We start from the raw sequence: 19,201 nt of genomic DNA, 5'->3' as shown, positions 1-19,201 counted from the left end.
TTCAATTGTGTGAAAGACAGCATTTTCAGTTTATGAAAGCTAACACCAAAACCCAAAGACCCCTCCATACCTTGGCAGCTAAATCCATCAGTTGTCCTCCTAAAGCCATTCCCACATCGAACCACGCAGCGGTATGAGCCAATGATGTTTTCACAGTCCTGGCCAGCATGGCAGGTATGTCCACCTAATGCACACTCATCAATATCTATAATTAAAAACAAGATGTAAACCTCACTATATCAAAATGAAACACAATTAAGCAGGGTCTTGAGCAAGATCAACTATGAAATACTTGATTGCAAATATATTTAGATATGAAATGATTAGAATACCACCAATAAATTATATTGTTATAATGAGAGAATGGCCCAGCCCAAACAGAACATTTCCCTAGCGATTTAAGTGCCATGGGGCTTTTTGTATCCAACCTATCCACAGCAATACTTCTCTTACCCTGACACGTTCTACCATCCGCAGAGATAGTGAGGCCTTTTGGACAGGAGCAGTGGTAAGATCCAATGGCATTATGACAGGTATGGGAACAAGGATTTCGCACAGCACATTCATCTTCATCTGTAACAAGGAAACGTTTGAAAAACCAGTGAGACTTCTCAAGAAACTATACCAAACAAACCCTTCATAAGAGCTATGTGTCTGGTAGAGCCCACAGGGCAAAACTAGATCTAGCAATGGAGCAGCTTCACAGAAATGGTTCAGTGGTGCATTCCCCACTCTTATTTTCATGGTTACCAAACCTACACTAACACGCCTCACTGAATCTTGCGTTATCTCTGCAGGACTGGGTCACTGCTGCGGTAATGAACGTTTAATACAATCTTTTCCAAAGAATCTCTTTACAACAGAACAGATGGGATTCAGTGTTAGACTTAAGATTTCCTAGATACATGTGCAAAGATTACTACATGTTCCATATTAAAGTTTTAGAACTCATATTGTTTTACAGACGATACTGCAAGTGGAAAATTGTCTTAGCAACCTTAAGCAGGAACTTGTGGGCTGTTGCCTAGGTTGCCAACGCTCGTCCTTCTCTCCACACAGATCACATAAGCAGGCTCAGCAGATACTGTGGCTCAACGTCCCCCAGTTGTATCTGAGGTACTGATGAAAAGCTGTCTGGGCACTACTTATATTCTAGATGAGTACAGAAGCAAACACTTCATCTGCCTTCGGATCCACACCCTTTTATCAACGGTAACTTACACTTTTTGAAGTATGTACTGCATGCTTTGAAACGCTAGGCAACGGTGATGTAGATTCTGGTGGTTAAGTACTGGATCCAGCTCTGGGGCCCCCAGCACAAGACAGACACGGACCTCTTAGAACAGGTCCAGAGGAGGGCCGTGGAAATGGTCAGAGGGCTGGTACACCTCTGCTATAGAGAAAGGCTGAGAGAGTTGGGGTGGTTTAGCCTGGAGAAGAGAAGGCTCTGGGGAGACTTTATTGCGGCCTTTCAGCATATAAAGAGGGCTTATAAGAAAGATGGAGAGACTTTTTACTAGGGCCTGTAGGGGCCCTGGTAAAGGGACAGGATGAGGGGTAACAGTTTTAAACTAAAAGAGGGTAGATTTAGATTGGAAATAAAGAATAAATTTTTTACAATGAGGGTCGCGAGACATTGGAACAGGTTGCCCAGAGAGGTGGTAGATGCACCATCCCTGGAAGCGTTCAAGGTCAGGCTGGACAGGGCTTTGAGCAACCTGATCTAGCGGAAGTTGTCCCTGCCCATGGCATGGGTGTGGAACTGGATGATCTTTAAAGGCCCCTTCCATCCCAAACCATTCTATGAGTCTATGATTACACACTACCCTTGTCACATCATTACCTGAACAGTAAGGCCCAGTTGAGTCCAAACCAAACCCAGCAGGGCACTGATTGCTACGATCTCCTGTATGGTAAAGGAAGCACATATTACTTGTGGATGAAAAGATGGCCATTTTGTTACTTTTAAAAAACCCTTTAACATTAAGAATTGCAGCCCAGCTATTTATAAAAGATTTTTTATACTTGGACACTAAAATAGAAACTTTTAAAATCTAGACTTTAGTGGTTTTTCTATTTGGGCACTAGAAGTCAGTAGTTCATGGTTTTTGCTGTTTTGAAAAACATTAAACAGGTGGGGGGTTTCCCTCAGAGTGACTGCAAGTTGCATCCCAGCCTAATACATCCTGCAAAGTTCCTCCATAAAGTTTTCATTATTAAAAGAATAAAGACCATTCAGTTTCACTTCACGTAAAAGGAGGGAAGTAAACCCAAACCAAATAAATCACCATGTACTATAACTGTAATGGAAAACTCTGGTAGAGACTGCTCAAAGACCACATGTATTTTGCTGCTTGAAAATTGATTCAATAAATACGAAATTTTTAAAAAAGCAGTATATTAATTGTTGGAGGAAATAAATGCAAATGCAGTAAAGGCTTGGCCAGATTTATGCATAGGCATAACTTGATCTGGAGACTTCCTTTTATCAGACCTCGTTTTAAAATGGAAAACAAAAAATCTTACTTGGTTTTCAAATTGCACAATGAGTTCATAGTCTGGCAAGTAGGAAAATCATTATTTTACTTCATTTAGAATGTTGTTATTGGAAAGAAAGACTGAGAGGCAATCCCACTGTTTCATGTACTTTCAAACCTGAGTTATTTAATTTGAAAGATGATGTTAAGCCTTACTGTGGGGAAAAAAAAAAAAAAAAGCCCAAATAGTACTTATAAAGATAACAGGACATTCTGCTAACCAATTATGACTTCTGAAAGGAAAACCCACTTTCACAAATATATGCCCTATTCCTTAAGATCACTTAGGTAAAAGGCTAATAAAAGCCAGCAGTTCGTAATGCTAAGACACAGGACAACAGATGGTGGAGCTACTAGCTTGCCACCTCTGTGTTAGGACTCACCAGATTTACAGACCGTACATAAGCATGTATCTACACAGCACTGCATAAGTGTGCACCATCATATCTGGCCTTAAAAAACATATATCCATGAAGTACCAGAAAAGTTTTCAAGCTGCAGCTCAGCATCATATTTTCTGTATATGCCGAATAATTCCAGAGAAGTTCAGTCTGAGGAATGACTTAGGATATTTTACCCATTTTAGTGCTGAATTTTGAATATTCTTCCATCTCATTAGTACCTTACTTACATTTATGTGTTTTTTGCTGTGAGAAAAAAAACACACAATCCTTTTTCTTAATAGCTATTCAAACCCAAACCCAAACATAAAAACCCACCAACACTTCACCCCCCACAAAGGCAACAGTAATTTCATTTTAAAGAATGAAAGGTACATGCAAGCAAATGGAGAAGTATTTTTAGGTTGACTATCTGAAGCTACTGGTGATGCTGTTAGCAGTGTCAGCAAATGCAGACGTACATCATCGATGAGAACTACAAGTGAAGAGTAAATGCAAACCGCAACAGCTTTTACATATTAGTCTATAGGTATATTAACAAGACATGTAGGTTCCAGGATCTACAATAAAGTTACTCAAGTTTCACAGCGTTTCCTCTTTCAAGGCCATAACAAGCTTTTGGGAATATAGGTAATGAATTCTAGGAAGAGAAGATATTATATTTCCATTGTTTTATTTTTGTGAAACATTTGAACAATACCTTTTGCAATGGAAGCGTGGATTTTAAAAGCCACAGTTTCTTCCAGTGGGTTGTACTCTGTTGTAATAGAGGAAGCGTGGAGTGTTTCCACCAAGAAAGGCATCTTTCCTTTAGTGTAATCGTAAGTGATAGTGTGGTTCCATGTATAGGGAACACTAACTCCATCAATAGTGAAGAGACGAGTAGAATGGGCATACAGTTGCCCAGGGCCGGTTTGAATATAGTCTTCGGTGTAATCCTGAAACCGCAAGATTCAGGCATCAGCCACTGAGTACAGCCAACACCACTGTGGTCTGCGTATTTTAAAGTGGTAGGAAATGTATTCTAAGAAAGGGGTTTTTTTTCTTAACAGCTGAACAAATCATATTTCACATAACACATGCCTTTTTTACTGTTATTTTAACTGTTGAATCTTAACAGCATCTGGTATATTTCTTTAAATAAGAAACAGGCTGTGGTACTGAGGATCCTGATGATGTGGGCCACAGCAGAACATTTCTAAAGAAACCTGAAAATTACTTATTGTTCAATAACAATTTTTTGAGATCTAAATTTTTTTTTGTATTCTAAGTCAGATGCTGACAACGTGCTAAATAAGCAATCAGTAGAGAAAAATCTGGCACTGAAAAAAGGTATAAATATTGCACATGCTACATATTGCAGTGTATCAAAATATCAAGAACTTCATATGTATTAAAACATGTTCACTGGTTGCCTACCACTAACTAATTACCACCTTTATGGAAACAACTTTAAAGAATGTTCTTTCTTTTACAGTAAAACCAATCATCAAGCACCTGGTTTTAAACCAAAACTTTAATACCACATATTGTATCAAGCAAAATGTTTTCCATCTCTTACACTAAACCAAAAATATAGAAAAACAGTTCCTTTGAACTCCATCTTTCTAGCAGGAGTACAAGGTCAGTGATAGAAGCTATCTTACTAGCAGCAGTAGAGAGTATCTCCTAGAAACAACAAGCAGAGCAATTCAGTAGTGAGATTATAACCTTTTGCCATGTGATCATGCAAACTGCCCTCTCTAATCATTCCTGAAAAAGTTCATAGAGAAGTATCATTCTTTGAAAAAGCAAATTCTGTAGAAGATTTCAGATGAATTGTGTAATAGGACTGTTTGCCATAATAGATATCTCCACAAGACAAAGTTTTGATGCTATAGCAGAGAAAGGAGCACATCATTAACAGAATCATGACAGCGTGCATGATAAAAACACATAAAATACCCTGTGATGTAATCTGATTCAGAATTTGTTAATCCCCTGTCGTTGCAACTTTATCAACCACGAGACTAGACTACGTGTAATTGTAGCTGCAAACAAATCATCAGTAATATTCAGAAATTTTTGCAAGGTGCCATGGTATAAAAGAGCTGGTGTCATCCCCAGGGAAGCCAAAAAGTCAGACAGATTTAAGATGCACCTTTATAGCTCTATTGAAAGCAACACCTGACATGCCTGCCTGTGATAACTTGCCCTGAAGACACTTCTCAATACTACCTTCTAACATCTAAACATCTTGAGTGACCAATACTACCTTCCTGACGACAACTTTTTGTTTTCAAAGGCAATGTTAACATTTGTCAATGAAACCAGGCACAAAATAAGTTACATACAATGAAACAGCTTTCAGGACTTAGTGTCTACTGCTTTAATATAGATGAGAGAGGAAGTATGTATCGATGAGAGAAGGGGGGTGCTATCTCGAGCAGCTTTACCTTCACGTTAATATCAGCTACTGACGGGAGCTGCAACACGTGGCCACTCACAACAACATCCAGCAGCAAGGCTCCGTCTGAATCCAAGCCCCGGGCAATATGAGTCATTCGCAGAATCTCACCTATGAATTTTAAGAGCACATTGATTTATGAAACATCTTAACCAGAGAGTCATGTTAGCCACACAGTATCTGAATTGGGATCCCTTGATCAGTTATTTTACACTAATATTTTTGTAAGGTGTACCATACCTATAATAAAAAACATTAAATGTTTCAAATTACAGCTCCAAAAGCTGTATTTAAGCCTGAGAAAGCCACAGTCAATCAGAAAATATTGACGTAAGCACAAGAGTCAAAATTCAGCAACAGTTATGTGCTATTTTTTAAGAAATGCAGTGTCTACCAAGCTTATTGGAAACAGAAAGAGATGGTATATCACAGGTAACTAACCAGTTGCAAACTCCACTTGAGTTTCTCTCTTGAAGACCGCATCAGTGAGCGTAAACCCATTCATTGCTTCTCCAATTTCTTTTGCAGTTGTCCAATACACTGGGCTGAGTACAGAAACAAGCTTTCTCATCGCTGGACCTGAAAGAAATGCAACAACATTTGAGAACTTTTTTCTTAACATCGTGCGACCCACATCAGTAGGAGTTGAATATGAAGACCTATAACTAGTGTAACCCTTAAGATTTAAACCAGAAAAAAAATACTTATTGGTATATTCAGAGGAATCGTTTTACAAATATTAATGTATAGAAGTAAATATTGAAGATTCCCTTTTCCTCTCTCTGTCTGTGTAAAGTTTAGACCAGTTTCTTCAGTGACACTTAATGAAATGAAGTGGTAAAAACTGACATTGCACAGAATTCAGCCTGGCTCAAGGAAAAAGGTGATAAAAAGTAATAAAAAGCCTACCAAGGCTCCGAGGAACGTTTGTAATCTTTGCTTGTATTACTCTAGTTTCAGAGTCAGGGCTGTCTGTTACTGTGGCATTCAGGAAGGCAATTCCAAATTCAATATCGTTAATATTTCCAATGATGCTGCCTTTGGCACGTGAAGGCCCACCTGTGCAGGGGAGGGAAGGGAGGAAGGGAAAAAAAAAAAAAAAGGCCCATGTCAAAACTCTGCTGTCTGATATTTGGGGGGAGAGAAAATTCAGAAATATCATCCAGCGTTTTAAGAAGTAAGGATATTTCTGCATATATTACTACATTATGTGCAAGAGTAAAGCTCACAACCTGCAAATAACAGGATGCTGTATATGCGGTCTGAGATATACGCGCAATAACATGGGAATCACCTTATGCACTCACCCCTGTCTGAAAAGCAACAGTTGTTTAACAGTGTACTCTAGTGCTATGTAGCAGGTTAACAAAAAATTTATCCAGCTGAAGTTGCAGGGGAGATTTAAGCCAAAGAACATTAAATTACATGGTTAACTGGCCAAGACATAGGAGAGTACCAGTCAAATTAGGAGTGTCGCAGGCTTTCACCATATTGTCATTGCATGCAGGCTGTAAGTTAACTCACCAGGACATGCTTGGGTATTACACCTGGATATTTGGGACGAGTCTCCAGGACAAGGACGTCCACGATTTAACGGGGCTGGATTGCTGCACAGGCGTATTCGGGTCTGCTCCCCTCCTCCACAAGAAGCAGAGCATTGACTCCATGTTTGCCACTGCCCCCAGTTTCCATCCACTGAAGAAAGAAAGAATGAAGAAAGCAGCTTTTCATTTTAAATGTGTCAGGCTGCATCAGTGATGCTTTTGTGTCATTCCTTCTTGATGGAACCCATGTGATAGAGAAAAGAAATAGCTAAAAGGATGACAAAAACACCTTAATGGGCAGGTGTGAACACCTCTCCCCTCAGAAACACACCACCTTTAAAATTCTGTTTGTATATCAGCTGTACTGGAGGCAAGGAGTCTCCTCCAGGGGATGTTTCCAGTATAACGGTTGGAGATTTAGCAAGAGCTGGGTCAAGTTCTTCCCTATGTCCTATTGAAGAGGTACCACTTCGTGGCTGATCAGGGAAGCCTTGTACAGTGTAAACTACATGTGTCCCTCTGCACAATTGTGCAAGTCCTCCCCAAGGGTGGCATACAGAGAGGTCTGCTGTGCAGCTGGTGAGCTCAGGCTGGCTTTGGGTGGCTGCCTACGCATCGCTCTATGGGGAGAAGAGATATACGACCAACTGCTGCCTGACTTCTGCCAGCCGCTCTCCCCAGGAGGTTCTGTAGAGGTACCTCCTGCCAGTCTCTGCATCTGTTCCCTGAAAGTATCAGGCTACATAGAAGCTGATTGCAAAACTGAAAAGCACTGTTGCATGTATGCAGACCCATTGCAAACCAGTTCGTGAAGAACAGCTGTCAATATTCAGACTCTCCTGTCATAGTTTTTGGTAGCTATCACTAGAAAGACAACCTTGCTGTCTGGAGCTTTGAGTGCTTTTACTCCTACAAAGAAAATATCTGAGATTGCATGGGTATATAATTGATGGAAAACAAACCAACCATAAATCTTGCAAATAAAGAACACATTTTCTATCTATCCAAACCCTCACAAGAGGTGAGTTAAGAGTTGGCTTGAAGTACACGTGTGCAGGAGTCTGCACGGCCTCCTCTTGATGTTACGGCCTCGATAACAACAGATGATGACTGTACACTGTGTGAACATAGTATCTGGAAATGCCTGATCCGATATGACATTTGCCCAAAACTGGCAATGATAACAGGAAAGTAACAATGAAGAAAGTTTGCTTAACACAACCATTAGCCAAAAAAACAGTAATGAGGGAACTGAAAAGTACAAAAGCAGCAAGAAGAGTTGTGACTGGGGAGGATAAACCCAAGCAAGAGGAGGGTTAACAAGGAACCATCAGACTGGGCTTGACACTGCAGCCTCCATCGAGACCTAATGGAGAATCGCCCTCACATACCACGAGCAGCTGGGATCCAGCTACTGGGGGCTGATGCTGTGGGGTGCAACAAGCAGGGTCCGCAGCTTGGGTGTGTGGATGTGGCCTCATCAGGGGCTTTGTCACCAGTGTGTGGGTCAGCAGCGTGCTGCATGTGGCACAGGTATGCATAAAGTTGGAGCTCCTACGTCTCCCACAGGAGGAGGGCATGTAAAGGGGTGTGCAGAGAGGAGAGATTTAATATTTTCTTTTAAATCATTATATCAGAATTAATAATAATAATATTATTTATTTTGAGTTAATATTATTATTATGAGTTATAGAAGGGTGTTTAGAAATTTGTAGGTGTTTAATAAGTCTCTAGCATTGTGGTTTCTCTCTTGTATTCTGATATTGATCCAGAATGTGTAAGTTCATTGATTGCCCCTTAGTTATATATTGTCAATAAATCAATTAACTGCTTTGACTGCCGTTTTATTTAAAGCATTTGAGCTGAGCATTCTTCCCTGCTCCTGGAATACATTATGAGAGTTCACTGGGAGCCTCAACTGTATTTACTGTAAAAACTAAGCAGAATTGCTAGGTGTAGGAGAGATTTTCATACGCTATTTCCTGTTTTGAATTATTCCACCTCACTTTGGGAAAATCTAACATGTGAAGGGGGAAATCCTTGTAAGGTAACAGTCATTTAAAGAAAAAAACAGAGTGGATTATTAGATTGTACAAAATTGTAAGTAATTACAGGAATGTTCTACATTCCTTTTATAATATGAAAATCTCAGATACATTATGTATACCCTGAAGTCTTCCAGGGAAAGGTGCATTTAATTTCTGTGTTAGTCTGAGCACTCACCAGGGCACAGTTCAGTGCTGCATCTCTGGATCTGCATGTCAGCCCCTGCACATGCCCTTCCACCACTGGCAGGGCGAGGATTGTCACAGGTCCGGTATCGCCTCATCTGGCCTCCATTACACGTTCGACTACAAGTTCCCCAACTACTCCATGGGCCCCAGTTGCCATGAACTGTAAAAATAAGTCAGATTTTTATCTGTCTTCCTCTTAATAGCAGATACTTAAAACCAGACAGTCAAGCTAGAAAAATATTCCTATTGGAGAGTTAGTTTTTAATTTCTTTTCCCAAAATAAAAATGAAAAACCCAGACAAAGATATAAGTAAGTTATCTTGTCCAGCATTCAGCAATTTCTCAGAGTATATTAACCATCTCCAGAACATTGTCATTTGTAGAAAGTATGCAGCACATATTGTTAACCAAATGAGTCACTACACTATACTGTGAGATACAGAGAGATTCACTTGGCAGTACTTTCTGACTGGACAGTTGTAACTTTAGAGAGGTGCATGACCTCTGACAGTCCGGCGGGACCTTATGGACCAGCTGCTACTGGTTTGTGCTCCTAATAGTTTATGTTTAAAATGTCCAGTCAAACTGACTGATGAAGAGATGCTTTCACTCTTACCGGGCAGCTAATACTACCTGCCTGTGTTCAGACCCCTTGATTTTTGTGGGAGCGTGTGATTTGCAGAGGGCTTCCTTCCTCTCACACATACATTCAAACCTAGTAAGTGGGCAAGCAGCCTAACCCACAGCACTTACTCGGACAAGGATCACTGTTGCAAAAATCAATTTGTATGTCGTTTCCTTCACATTTGTGACCCCCAAACTGTGGGGCTGGGTCTGAGCAGTGGCGCGTTCTCTGCCTGCTGCCTCCTCCACAGGACACGGTGCAGGCACTCCAGCTGCTCCACGTGGCCCACTTCCCGTCCACTGGTGAGAAAGGCATAGCATGGTACAGTTACAGTCTCTGACATCAGAAATAAAGTAAATCAGTGCTACATCAGGGTAAAACTGATTGTAGGATGTTATTGACTCTCTTTCTAGACCATCTCAGCTACATAGGGATTTCTAGAAGTGAGAGCTGGAGAAAGGCATGACCTGTTTTTTAGATAACTGTAAGCCTGACCAGAATCATTGTCAGGGATCACTCAGTCCTCAAGCTCAGTCACTCTCACATTTTTAGGTATCTGTAAGCAAGTCAAACCATATAAGAAGTAGTCCCTGAAATTACCACACTGGGCAGATGGCCGGTACGAGTGCCATTCAAAAAACCCAGTCTTCACTTGTGCATCCTCTGGTGGCAGCTGCACTGTCTAAAGATGTAACCATCACCACCTTCTCTCCCTCCCCTTCCTAACCAACCTTTGATTTACTGGCTCAGCTGTTTATAGAGTTATTACTAAATTATCTCACATGAGCCAGGTCTAAGCAGTTGAGTAGTAGAGTAGAGTAGATCTCCCAAGACGTGGTGATACAAACTGTTATGGGTACATCTGTGTGAGCACTTGAGTTAGTGGCTGAGAAGAGGCCGATTAGTCCCAAACTATGTAAGCAACAGCATCCTCAGCAGCAGCACATCGAGTCGGATAAATGTGCAACATTGAGCCCTTAGTTGCTCGACTACCACAAGGTCAGTTCTCTCTTCTACCAGTTGATAGTTACAGTGGGGACTCGGCGTAGGATCTGGCATGTGCAAAATGGCGTGTGAAGCCAGAAAGATCTAGTCTGAACTGCTGCATATTCCACTTCATGGAAATTCCCTTCGTTATCCCTGCACTCAGCCAAATACAAAGGTCATATTTCAAAAATGTGAGTTTTCCTATCCAGTCACAAAGGACTCATTGAAATGTGGAAGAAAAGGATAAATGAGTAACAGAACCTAGGAAAATTAAAAAAAAAAAAAAAAAAAAAAAAGTTCAGAAAACCTGTAACTTAACTGCCAAGGATTTAAAATGCTGCTTTTGCACAGTGGCAGGGTGAAGGGAGACAAGGATAGGAGAAGAAATCCCATATGTTAGGTCTATAGAGGGATGCTAAAGATAGTGACAGGGGCCAGTGAAAATAAAAGGTTCGAATGGAATTTTTCCAGGGGCTACACTTTTAGAACTGGAAAGCTTTTGATATAAATTAAATAGAATTTGGAAAGGAAATGACAAGTTTGTCATTGTTCTCTTTGTGTCTCATGCATCTTACCTGGGCAGCGTCTCTTGTTGCAAACCTGCATCTGTGCATCAGACCCCTCACAGTATGATCCGCCATGTGAAGGAGGAGGGTTATTGCAGAGCCTCAGTCGTGTCTGAGTACCTTTCCCGCAAGTCTCGCTGCAAGGACCCCATGGCAGCCAAGGACTCCATTCGCCATCAACTGCAAAGGCAGCACAGCTATAAAACTGTTTAAATTATACAGCTGCTTTAACTTGAAATTACAGCTCCACAGCCTAAGGCAAAAAAGCTACATTGTTTAATATCAATAAATGAAATATCCTGAATAAGCCCTTGAAAAAATGTTTGCCTTGAGCAACAGCTGAAATGGATCAACAGTTTGCAAAGGAGAGATTAAATTCTTTCCTTTTGTTTTCTGAATACATCACTTCACCTCACTACAATCTTGGAACAACAGAACTGAACACTTGATTAAATCTGGTGTTTTCATAAGTTACGTGGCTCTGACTGTCCTGTGCTAGGCCAAAGGTCTCAGCAGGGGAAGGGGCATGCTAGCTAAAAGCTGGCACACAGCTTCAGTGGCTACCAGTAAGGAGGAGCCAGAACTGGTTTTGTTGCCAAGATCTAGAGAAATTAATCTCAGGCCGGTGGATGAACATTTGGCACCGTGGTGGTGGCAGAGCTAGGGAAAAAGAGAAAAATCAATATAATAAAAATTGTATAGAAGGAAACATGCCAGTGGCGAAGGGTTATGAATAAACTACAACCTGTCAAACGCAGGAAGTAGTAGTAAGACAGGAAGGAAACCTGAACATTCAGCTAGTTAGGAGAAAGATGTGGCTGAAAATTAAAACAGAGGAAAATATACAGATAATGTCTTAAATTATTAACTATCATGTTTTACATGGCTTTTTAATAGTTGGTGGTTGGGTGAGGGTTTTTTTCCATTTTAATTGGCTTTGCAGAATAAGTTTAGAGTAGTTAGTTTTACTCTGTGAGAATATGGGTATCAAGTACTGGAAAACATCAAAATACAAAATTAATATTTTTACTGAGGAGAAAAAAAACAAGAGAAATTGCTGAGAACATTCCTTGCACTTACTTCTGTGACTTCCATTTCCAAGAACTAGTGCCGTTCAATACATTACAAGCAATTTTAAAACAAAAAAAATGGGAGCTTAATTCTTTTATAATTTAATAATTTGAAACAAGCTGAGAGAATTCGGGTTTGGAGGAAAAAAGAAACATGTATGGGAAGCCCCTTGTGAAACTAATTTTGAACCACTCTTCTCTTACCTGGGCAAGGCCTAATATTACACATGACTGTATCCAGAGCGCTGCCATCACAGGGCTTCCCGCCGTGCTGAGCTGGTGGGTTACTGCAGGTTCTGGTTCTGGTCCTGTTACCTTGTCCACAGCTCTTTGAACACTCTTCCCATAGCCCCCACTCTGACCAGTTGCCATCCACTATGAAACAGAAAACCCCCCAGTTTTAATTAAAAAATATTTTTGCAGTATTTATTGAAATTTCCTCTTCCTTTCCACAAAAGTCAAAAAGAATTCCAACTTCTTAGAAAAATTAATCTGCCATGAAGATCTGTGGTGATAACGGTTCACTGTTAGGGCACCTGGTGTAAGGCACATTAAAAGTATCAATTCATTAAAGAAATACCTGGACATGGCTTGTTGTGGCAGCTGCGTATGTCTGTATCAGGCCCCTTACACCTCCTCCCACCATTTGCTGGAAGAGGGTTGTTGCACTGACGGACTCGCTCCTGAACACCTTGACCACAAGTTACGCTGCAAGCTCGCCATTCAAGCCAATCAGAAAATCCACCATGCACTGCAATGGGAAAAATGATGTTCTGTTTGTAACGTGCTTGTGCTTATAACTCTCTTAGATTGATACAGCAAAGTGAAAAATGCACTTCATAAGCCATACTTGGAAATCCAACTCACTTCACATCTTCATTACTGCAGAAGCATCTTACTACAGTTCAGAGAACACTTCAGCTGCTCTGAAATAGTTATTGCTTATGCTCCTAAATGCTTTATTTAGAGGTACAATTAAGTTATGATATATGTTCTGAGGAAGGGATCTAGTTCAAGATCCTTTCATTATTATTTATGTCTCTCAATCCTTCACTCTCATCTCTCTCACACAGCTGGATGAGTATGACATAAGGAAGAAAGTTAGATGAAGTAGAAACCCACTGATACCTCGGACTAGGCTTAGCATGTACCTAATGTGTATATGGAAGACAGGATAAAATATCTTATCCACAAAATGTGGATAAGATACAATCTTCATCATATTTATTCACAATTAATCTACCAGTTTGATAGTCATTATCGTATGCTTCATGCACCTACCCTGGACAGTCAGTGGTACTCTAACAAGAACAGATCCCATTAGATTCCTTGCTACACACTCATATTCAGACGTATCTTCCTTCCGTGCTGCAACAATACGCAAGGAGCCATTAGACAGGACAGTCACTCTCTCATCGCTCACAACTGGATGGCCTTGGCGGGACCATTTGATGGTTGGTGGAGGCTCTCCATTTGCCTGGCAGTTGAGCATTGCTGTGGCACCAGCTTCAATAACTGTCTCTACAGGTTCAACAGTAATGACTGGAGGACCTGAAAGAGAAAGGTTTCTTTAGGCAATAGCACATGGTTACGTGCTTACAAGTTTACTTTGACTAAAATTATTATGATCTTCCACTGTCAAAATATATGGAAGTTAAAATGACAATGATAGGCTATTTTTAATATGTAGCAACCTGAAGACCAAAGCTGGGATTGAGGCCTGACTGTATGAGCACAGAGTTGTCTTTATTGATAAAATGTGTCTTTTCATAAAAGCTGCAAGAAGATGCTATTAATCATGTCCAGAGGCAACTGAGACATAAGTAACCGATCCATACTGCTTGAGGCTGTAATAGAAAAGGGATGTTCATTAATTCTACCACTAGTGAAAAAATAATTCTAAAATATTGTCAGTGAAAGCTGGGATTCATCTCACGTAAATTCCTTAATTTAAAAGTTAACAGTCTAGTTTAACCCAGATAGACATCCTCTCTAGTCAACCAAGAGAAATGGGCCCTTTCAGAAGGTGATTCACCCCATTCTAAGTTGGTATAGAGGTTGAACCACCCTCTATATGCTTCTCTTCTTTGACTCCAATCAGTAGCTTAGACTAGACTCTTAAAGATTAATGATGAAAGATGAGATGAACCTTAACCTACAGTGCAGTGCCCAACCTCCAAACCTTCAATGGGAGCTGCATACACCTATCCAAAGGTAGGTTATCACTCCCAACCTAGTGGCATTAAACTTATCACTTTGAGTCTTACTCTGAAGCGTTAGTGTCAGACTGCGTTCCACCACACCAGCATCATTGGTAGCCACGCACTTGTAGTCACCAGCATCTTCATTCTAAAGAAATGAAAATCAAATACTCATATAACCTGTCAACATGTAATGAGGGTTTAGGTTACCAGTGCACCTCCTGTAGGTGAATTTTCTGCAACCCAACAAGGCATGTGCTGGATCTTAAGAGGCACCCAGTTAGATTCTAGAGCATCCCAACATTTTGCTTTTATTAACATTAAGCTGATATTGTGAATTATTTTTACTGTTGTTATTCCATTTTTTATTTCCTTCAACTCCTTAATTCTGAGGATCAATTTTTTTTTTTTTTTTATTTAAATGAACTCAAGGGAGCTGCTGTTTTCAACCCCATTTCAAAATACAAGCATTGGTTTATAGGGATAAAATAAGTCTTGCCATTCATATTAGGAATTTAGATGCTAAGAGGTTTGCACATGGAGAACGCAATTGCTTTTTAGCTGACCTGACTCGGTAAAACCCAGGCTCTTTTAAGGTCAAAAGCAAAAGTCCCATTTAATTGGGCACGACCAAGATTTCACACACCAATGATTAGTATGTAGATTCAATCCTTCTGACAATTAAAGAGAATGATAGCCCCCCTGTTTTTTTTTGTCACAATAATTTGAGTCTAATTCTAGTCTGAATTAAAACAACATCTGTTAAAGGTAAAAGCAAAAGTGGATTAAATGTCTAGCCTCACTCTTTCAAAACAATACAATCTGAAATATCTTTATTAATCAAGTACAATGCAGAAACACATCGTAACAGACCAGTGACTCACTACAGTGCCGTAGATAGCAAGAGAACCATTGTTAAGCTGTCGGATCCTGTTGCTAATCGGAACGCCAACTCCTTTTTTGCTCCACTGGATGGTTGGAGGAGGATCTCCTCTGACTTCACAATTCAACATAGCGTTGCCACCCAAGGGCTCAATTCGGCTAGAGTGGTAATCCCCTTTGAAGACTGGAGGCTCTGAAAAAACAAGGGATGGCAGAGAAATAGCAGAGTCAAAATAAAATGCCCTTAATGAAACTGCTGGTAGGGATCATTCATCTCTGACTTTCTGAAGTGTGAATTTCAACCTGTTCCAATTTTTCTCATTTAGCCGTAGACAAGGTATCAAATACCAGGGTAATGGTTTTAAACTGAAAGAGGGTAGATTTAGATTAGATATTAGGAAGAAATTCTTTACTGTGAGGGTGGTGAGACACTGGAAGAGGTTGCCCAGAGAAGCTGCGAATGCCCCCTCCCTGAAAGTGTTCAAGGCCAGGTTGGATGGGGCTTTGAGCAACCCGGTCTATGGAAGGTGTCCCTGCCCATGGCAGGGGGGTTGGAACTAGGTGATCTTTAAGGTCCTTTCCAACCCAAACAGTTCTATGATTCTACTATCAAAACAGATGTCTGTGTTAAACTGTCCAACAGGGACCACAACTACTGTTATCTTACATACCTTTCACATACACAAAACCAATAGCTTTGATTGAGCCAACTGTGTTTTCTGCTGTGCATACGTAGGTACCAGAGTCATCTTTAGATACTTTTTCAATAACAAGTTCACTGTGTCCATTTACATCATCATATTGTGCTGAAGGGAGAATGCACAGTAAAGGGTTACTTCAATGATTTCAAATGTATACATCTCAGTGACTGGTATGTCGTAAGATTGTTTGAATTACAGTATAATTCAGCAACATAGCTGAATGGCACTGTGCCACTTCATTTCTGAGACATCTCAGAAATGCACAGAAAAGTCACTGCTATGACATTTGCCCACGTGCATGTATTCACTTAAGTTGTCCCTCAATTTTGAGCTTTGTGCATCTGCATTCTATGAACTGCTGAGGTTTTCTTCATATTTAACAGAAATAGCATTAGTTGTTGGATGCTGAGTAAATATCATCAGATACTGAATGTTTTTAATGTGTTCCATTATTGGTTACAGAATAGGAACAACTTCTTAATTATTTTCCTTACAGCTTTGTCTCAGAGGCAATTTAATTACATGATTGCATAGTACTGAAGATATTCCTCACACAACCACTGCCTAACAAGTTTGTTCTCTCTAGATTTTTTTTTTTTTCTTCCTCATCCTAAACTAACTGCAATGCTGAGTGGGGGAAAACAACTCTAGAGTGGAATGACCACTAAGACCCAGTGTTACCCACCTGGAATGATGTTGTTGTTAAAGGTCCATGATATTTTGGGTACAGGTATCCCAGTTGCTTTGCAAGTTAATCTGAGCTGTTCTCCTTTAGTCAAAGCTATATCCCCAGGAAGTTCAGTAAAAGCTGGAAGTACATGAACGGTCAGGGTGACACTGTGTGTGTCTTCTCCAGCAGCGTTGCTAGCAACACAAGTGTAACTGCCAGAATCTTCAGACTGAAAGAAAGCATATTGGAGAAATTTTAACTGTTATATATCCTACACAGCACTACCACTTGTAACAATAAGAGAATCTCAAAAGGTTTGCCAAAAGGTTTGGAACAAGCATTCAGTAGAAATGCTCATCTGAACTCTTTTACTTCCTCTAAATTTGAAAGATGACCTATGATCCTTTTTGCCCTTCCTGCAAATTTATCACTACAAATTTTTCACAGATATTTTACTCCTCAGTGTAAAATGAAATATTTATAAAGACTTTGGAACATTAAGAACAAGAATACAAAATAAAACAAAGACTAATCCAGAAGTGGGTGAAAATGAAGAGAAGCAGGGTCTTATTACTGCCAAACCTGTCAAGTCATAGCTTAGATTTAGGGAACTTACAACAACATTGTCCAAAATGAGGTCTCCATCTGCCACAGCCCGGTATTTTCCTACTATCTCTGTTAACAGTGTATTGTCCTTCTTCCAGCTTATTGTTGGTGTGGGAATCCCATCAGCAACACAGGACAGAACAGCCTGGGAGTCCTCCGTGGCTGTGTACTGCACCTCCGTATTGCGAATCTTGGGTGGAACTGTGAGAAGGTTTATTAAAGTGATTTACCTCTATGTATTACACAAGCACCACTGTAACAGCATACAATACTGGACTGAAGAAACCATTGCCTAGCTCTTCTGTATTGTTTCTTGTCTCCATCAATGACCACCATTAAGCATGTCAGAGAAATGTGTGAAATACTTGTAACAAAGTACAAACTGAGTTAAGGAAGCGTAATGTTCTTCCTAAATTCAAGCAACTGGCTGATACTACAACCCAATAAAACTCACTCATTAAGTACCAAAATTTTCCTGAACTTTTCCCTTACATCCTAGCTCCTTACCCTCCATAGGTTCATGCTGTGATAATGCACATTGTTTCTGTACAGTCCCACTTACTGTGAACAGTGAGCTCCATGCTAGAACTGCTGGACCCTGCCAAATTTGCCGCTATGCACGTGTAATGGCCAGCATCGCCAGGCTGTACAAACACAATCTGCAGTGCACCAGTGCTAAGAATTCTTCTTCTAATGGACTCCGTTATTTGCTGTCCATCTTTATGCCAAGTGATCTCTGGCCCAGGGTAGCCTTCAGCTTCACATTGCAGAGTGACAGATTGATCAACAAGAACAACATATTCCTTGAGGTGGGACTTGATAACAGGAGGAACTGAAAAGAATTAAGAAAATTTTTAAAATAATCAGATGTTGTAAGAAGCATGGAATGCTTCAGTTCTTAGTGAAAATAATCCTCAAAGCATATTTTGATCCTAAAGTAGGCAGACAACTAAAAGGAATAAACCTCCTGGGCTCTATTCAGCATGACATCAAATAGGAAAGCATTAGGTTCATTTCTATTGCTCAGAATTGTGTTTTGACTAACAGAAAGCATGCACAAATTTCTTGTCTGTAAATCATTACAAGAGTTTAAAAGATGATTTACCTTGAACTTTCAGTTTGATCTTCCCCAGAGCAGTGCCAGCTGGATTTTGAGCAACACACATGTAAGTGCCAGCATCTTCAACAGTCGATTTTGCAATCTGTAAACTGCCACCAGGAAGAACCATATAACTGTTACCTAAAACAGATGTACACAAAGTATGACACTTTTTTGTTTTGTTCTGTGTTCCTTATATGGGTTCCTTATGTTTAAGTTTGAATAGTCAGAAAAGACAAAATAAGTTTCTGAGTTACAGCAAGTAGGCTGGAGTTACAGGCTTTAAGAGGATACCTGTTGTGATTATATTGATGCCCTCCTTTTGCCATGTTATTATGGGTCGAGGTGTACCCGTCGCTTCACATGGTAGTAGAACGGGATTGTTCACAATGACATCCAGCACCCCTGGCTGAGTTTGGATAACTGGTGGTTCTGTGGAACGCAGTAAAAAGGAAAATGCAATAGGTTTAACCATCAAAGCTATAAAATACAGAAGATACTAAAAACTGCATAACCTGAGAGTTTGAGAAGGCTGAATTAGCAATGGCTATATTCTGCCGTCCTTATGAAGAGCTCAGTGGAAGTGCTCTTTAATATAATAAATATACTCAGCATGAGTATGGGTACAGAAT

At 40.1% G+C, this 19,201-nt stretch overlaps 1 protein-coding gene across 1 annotated transcript in view; it reads right to left on the bottom strand.

Annotated features, from left to right (window-relative positions):
- HMCN1 (hemicentin 1) overlaps positions 1 to 19,201 on the bottom strand; it is a gene marked incomplete at its 5' end in the record, with an annotated part of 207,571 nt that overhangs the window by 12,471 nt on the left and 175,899 nt on the right. The window contains 22 exons of the mRNA XM_082311735.1: positions 71 to 205; positions 454 to 573; positions 1,844 to 1,906; positions 3,639 to 3,876; positions 5,374 to 5,495; positions 5,826 to 5,963; positions 6,294 to 6,443; positions 6,909 to 7,079; positions 9,152 to 9,322; positions 9,916 to 10,086; positions 11,350 to 11,520; positions 12,615 to 12,785; positions 12,991 to 13,161; positions 13,692 to 13,961; positions 14,678 to 14,759; positions 15,496 to 15,686; positions 16,165 to 16,299; positions 16,880 to 17,093; positions 17,481 to 17,671; positions 18,033 to 18,302; positions 18,576 to 18,710; positions 18,864 to 19,001. Coding sequence (XP_082167861.1) covers positions 71 to 205; positions 454 to 573; positions 1,844 to 1,906; positions 3,639 to 3,876; positions 5,374 to 5,495; positions 5,826 to 5,963; positions 6,294 to 6,443; positions 6,909 to 7,079; positions 9,152 to 9,322; positions 9,916 to 10,086; positions 11,350 to 11,520; positions 12,615 to 12,785; positions 12,991 to 13,161; positions 13,692 to 13,961; positions 14,678 to 14,759; positions 15,496 to 15,686; positions 16,165 to 16,299; positions 16,880 to 17,093; positions 17,481 to 17,671; positions 18,033 to 18,302; positions 18,576 to 18,710; positions 18,864 to 19,001 — 3,618 coding nt within the window. The remainder of the gene's footprint in view (positions 1 to 70; positions 206 to 453; positions 574 to 1,843; positions 1,907 to 3,638; positions 3,877 to 5,373; positions 5,496 to 5,825; positions 5,964 to 6,293; positions 6,444 to 6,908; positions 7,080 to 9,151; positions 9,323 to 9,915; positions 10,087 to 11,349; positions 11,521 to 12,614; positions 12,786 to 12,990; positions 13,162 to 13,691; positions 13,962 to 14,677; positions 14,760 to 15,495; positions 15,687 to 16,164; positions 16,300 to 16,879; positions 17,094 to 17,480; positions 17,672 to 18,032; positions 18,303 to 18,575; positions 18,711 to 18,863; positions 19,002 to 19,201) is intronic.

This window comes from Platalea leucorodia, assembly GCF_965183815.1.
Source record: "Platalea leucorodia genome assembly, chromosome: 5".
NCBI lineage: Eukaryota > Metazoa > Chordata > Aves > Pelecaniformes > Threskiornithidae > Platalea > Platalea leucorodia.
This window is presented reverse-complemented; position numbering and strand designations above follow the sequence as displayed.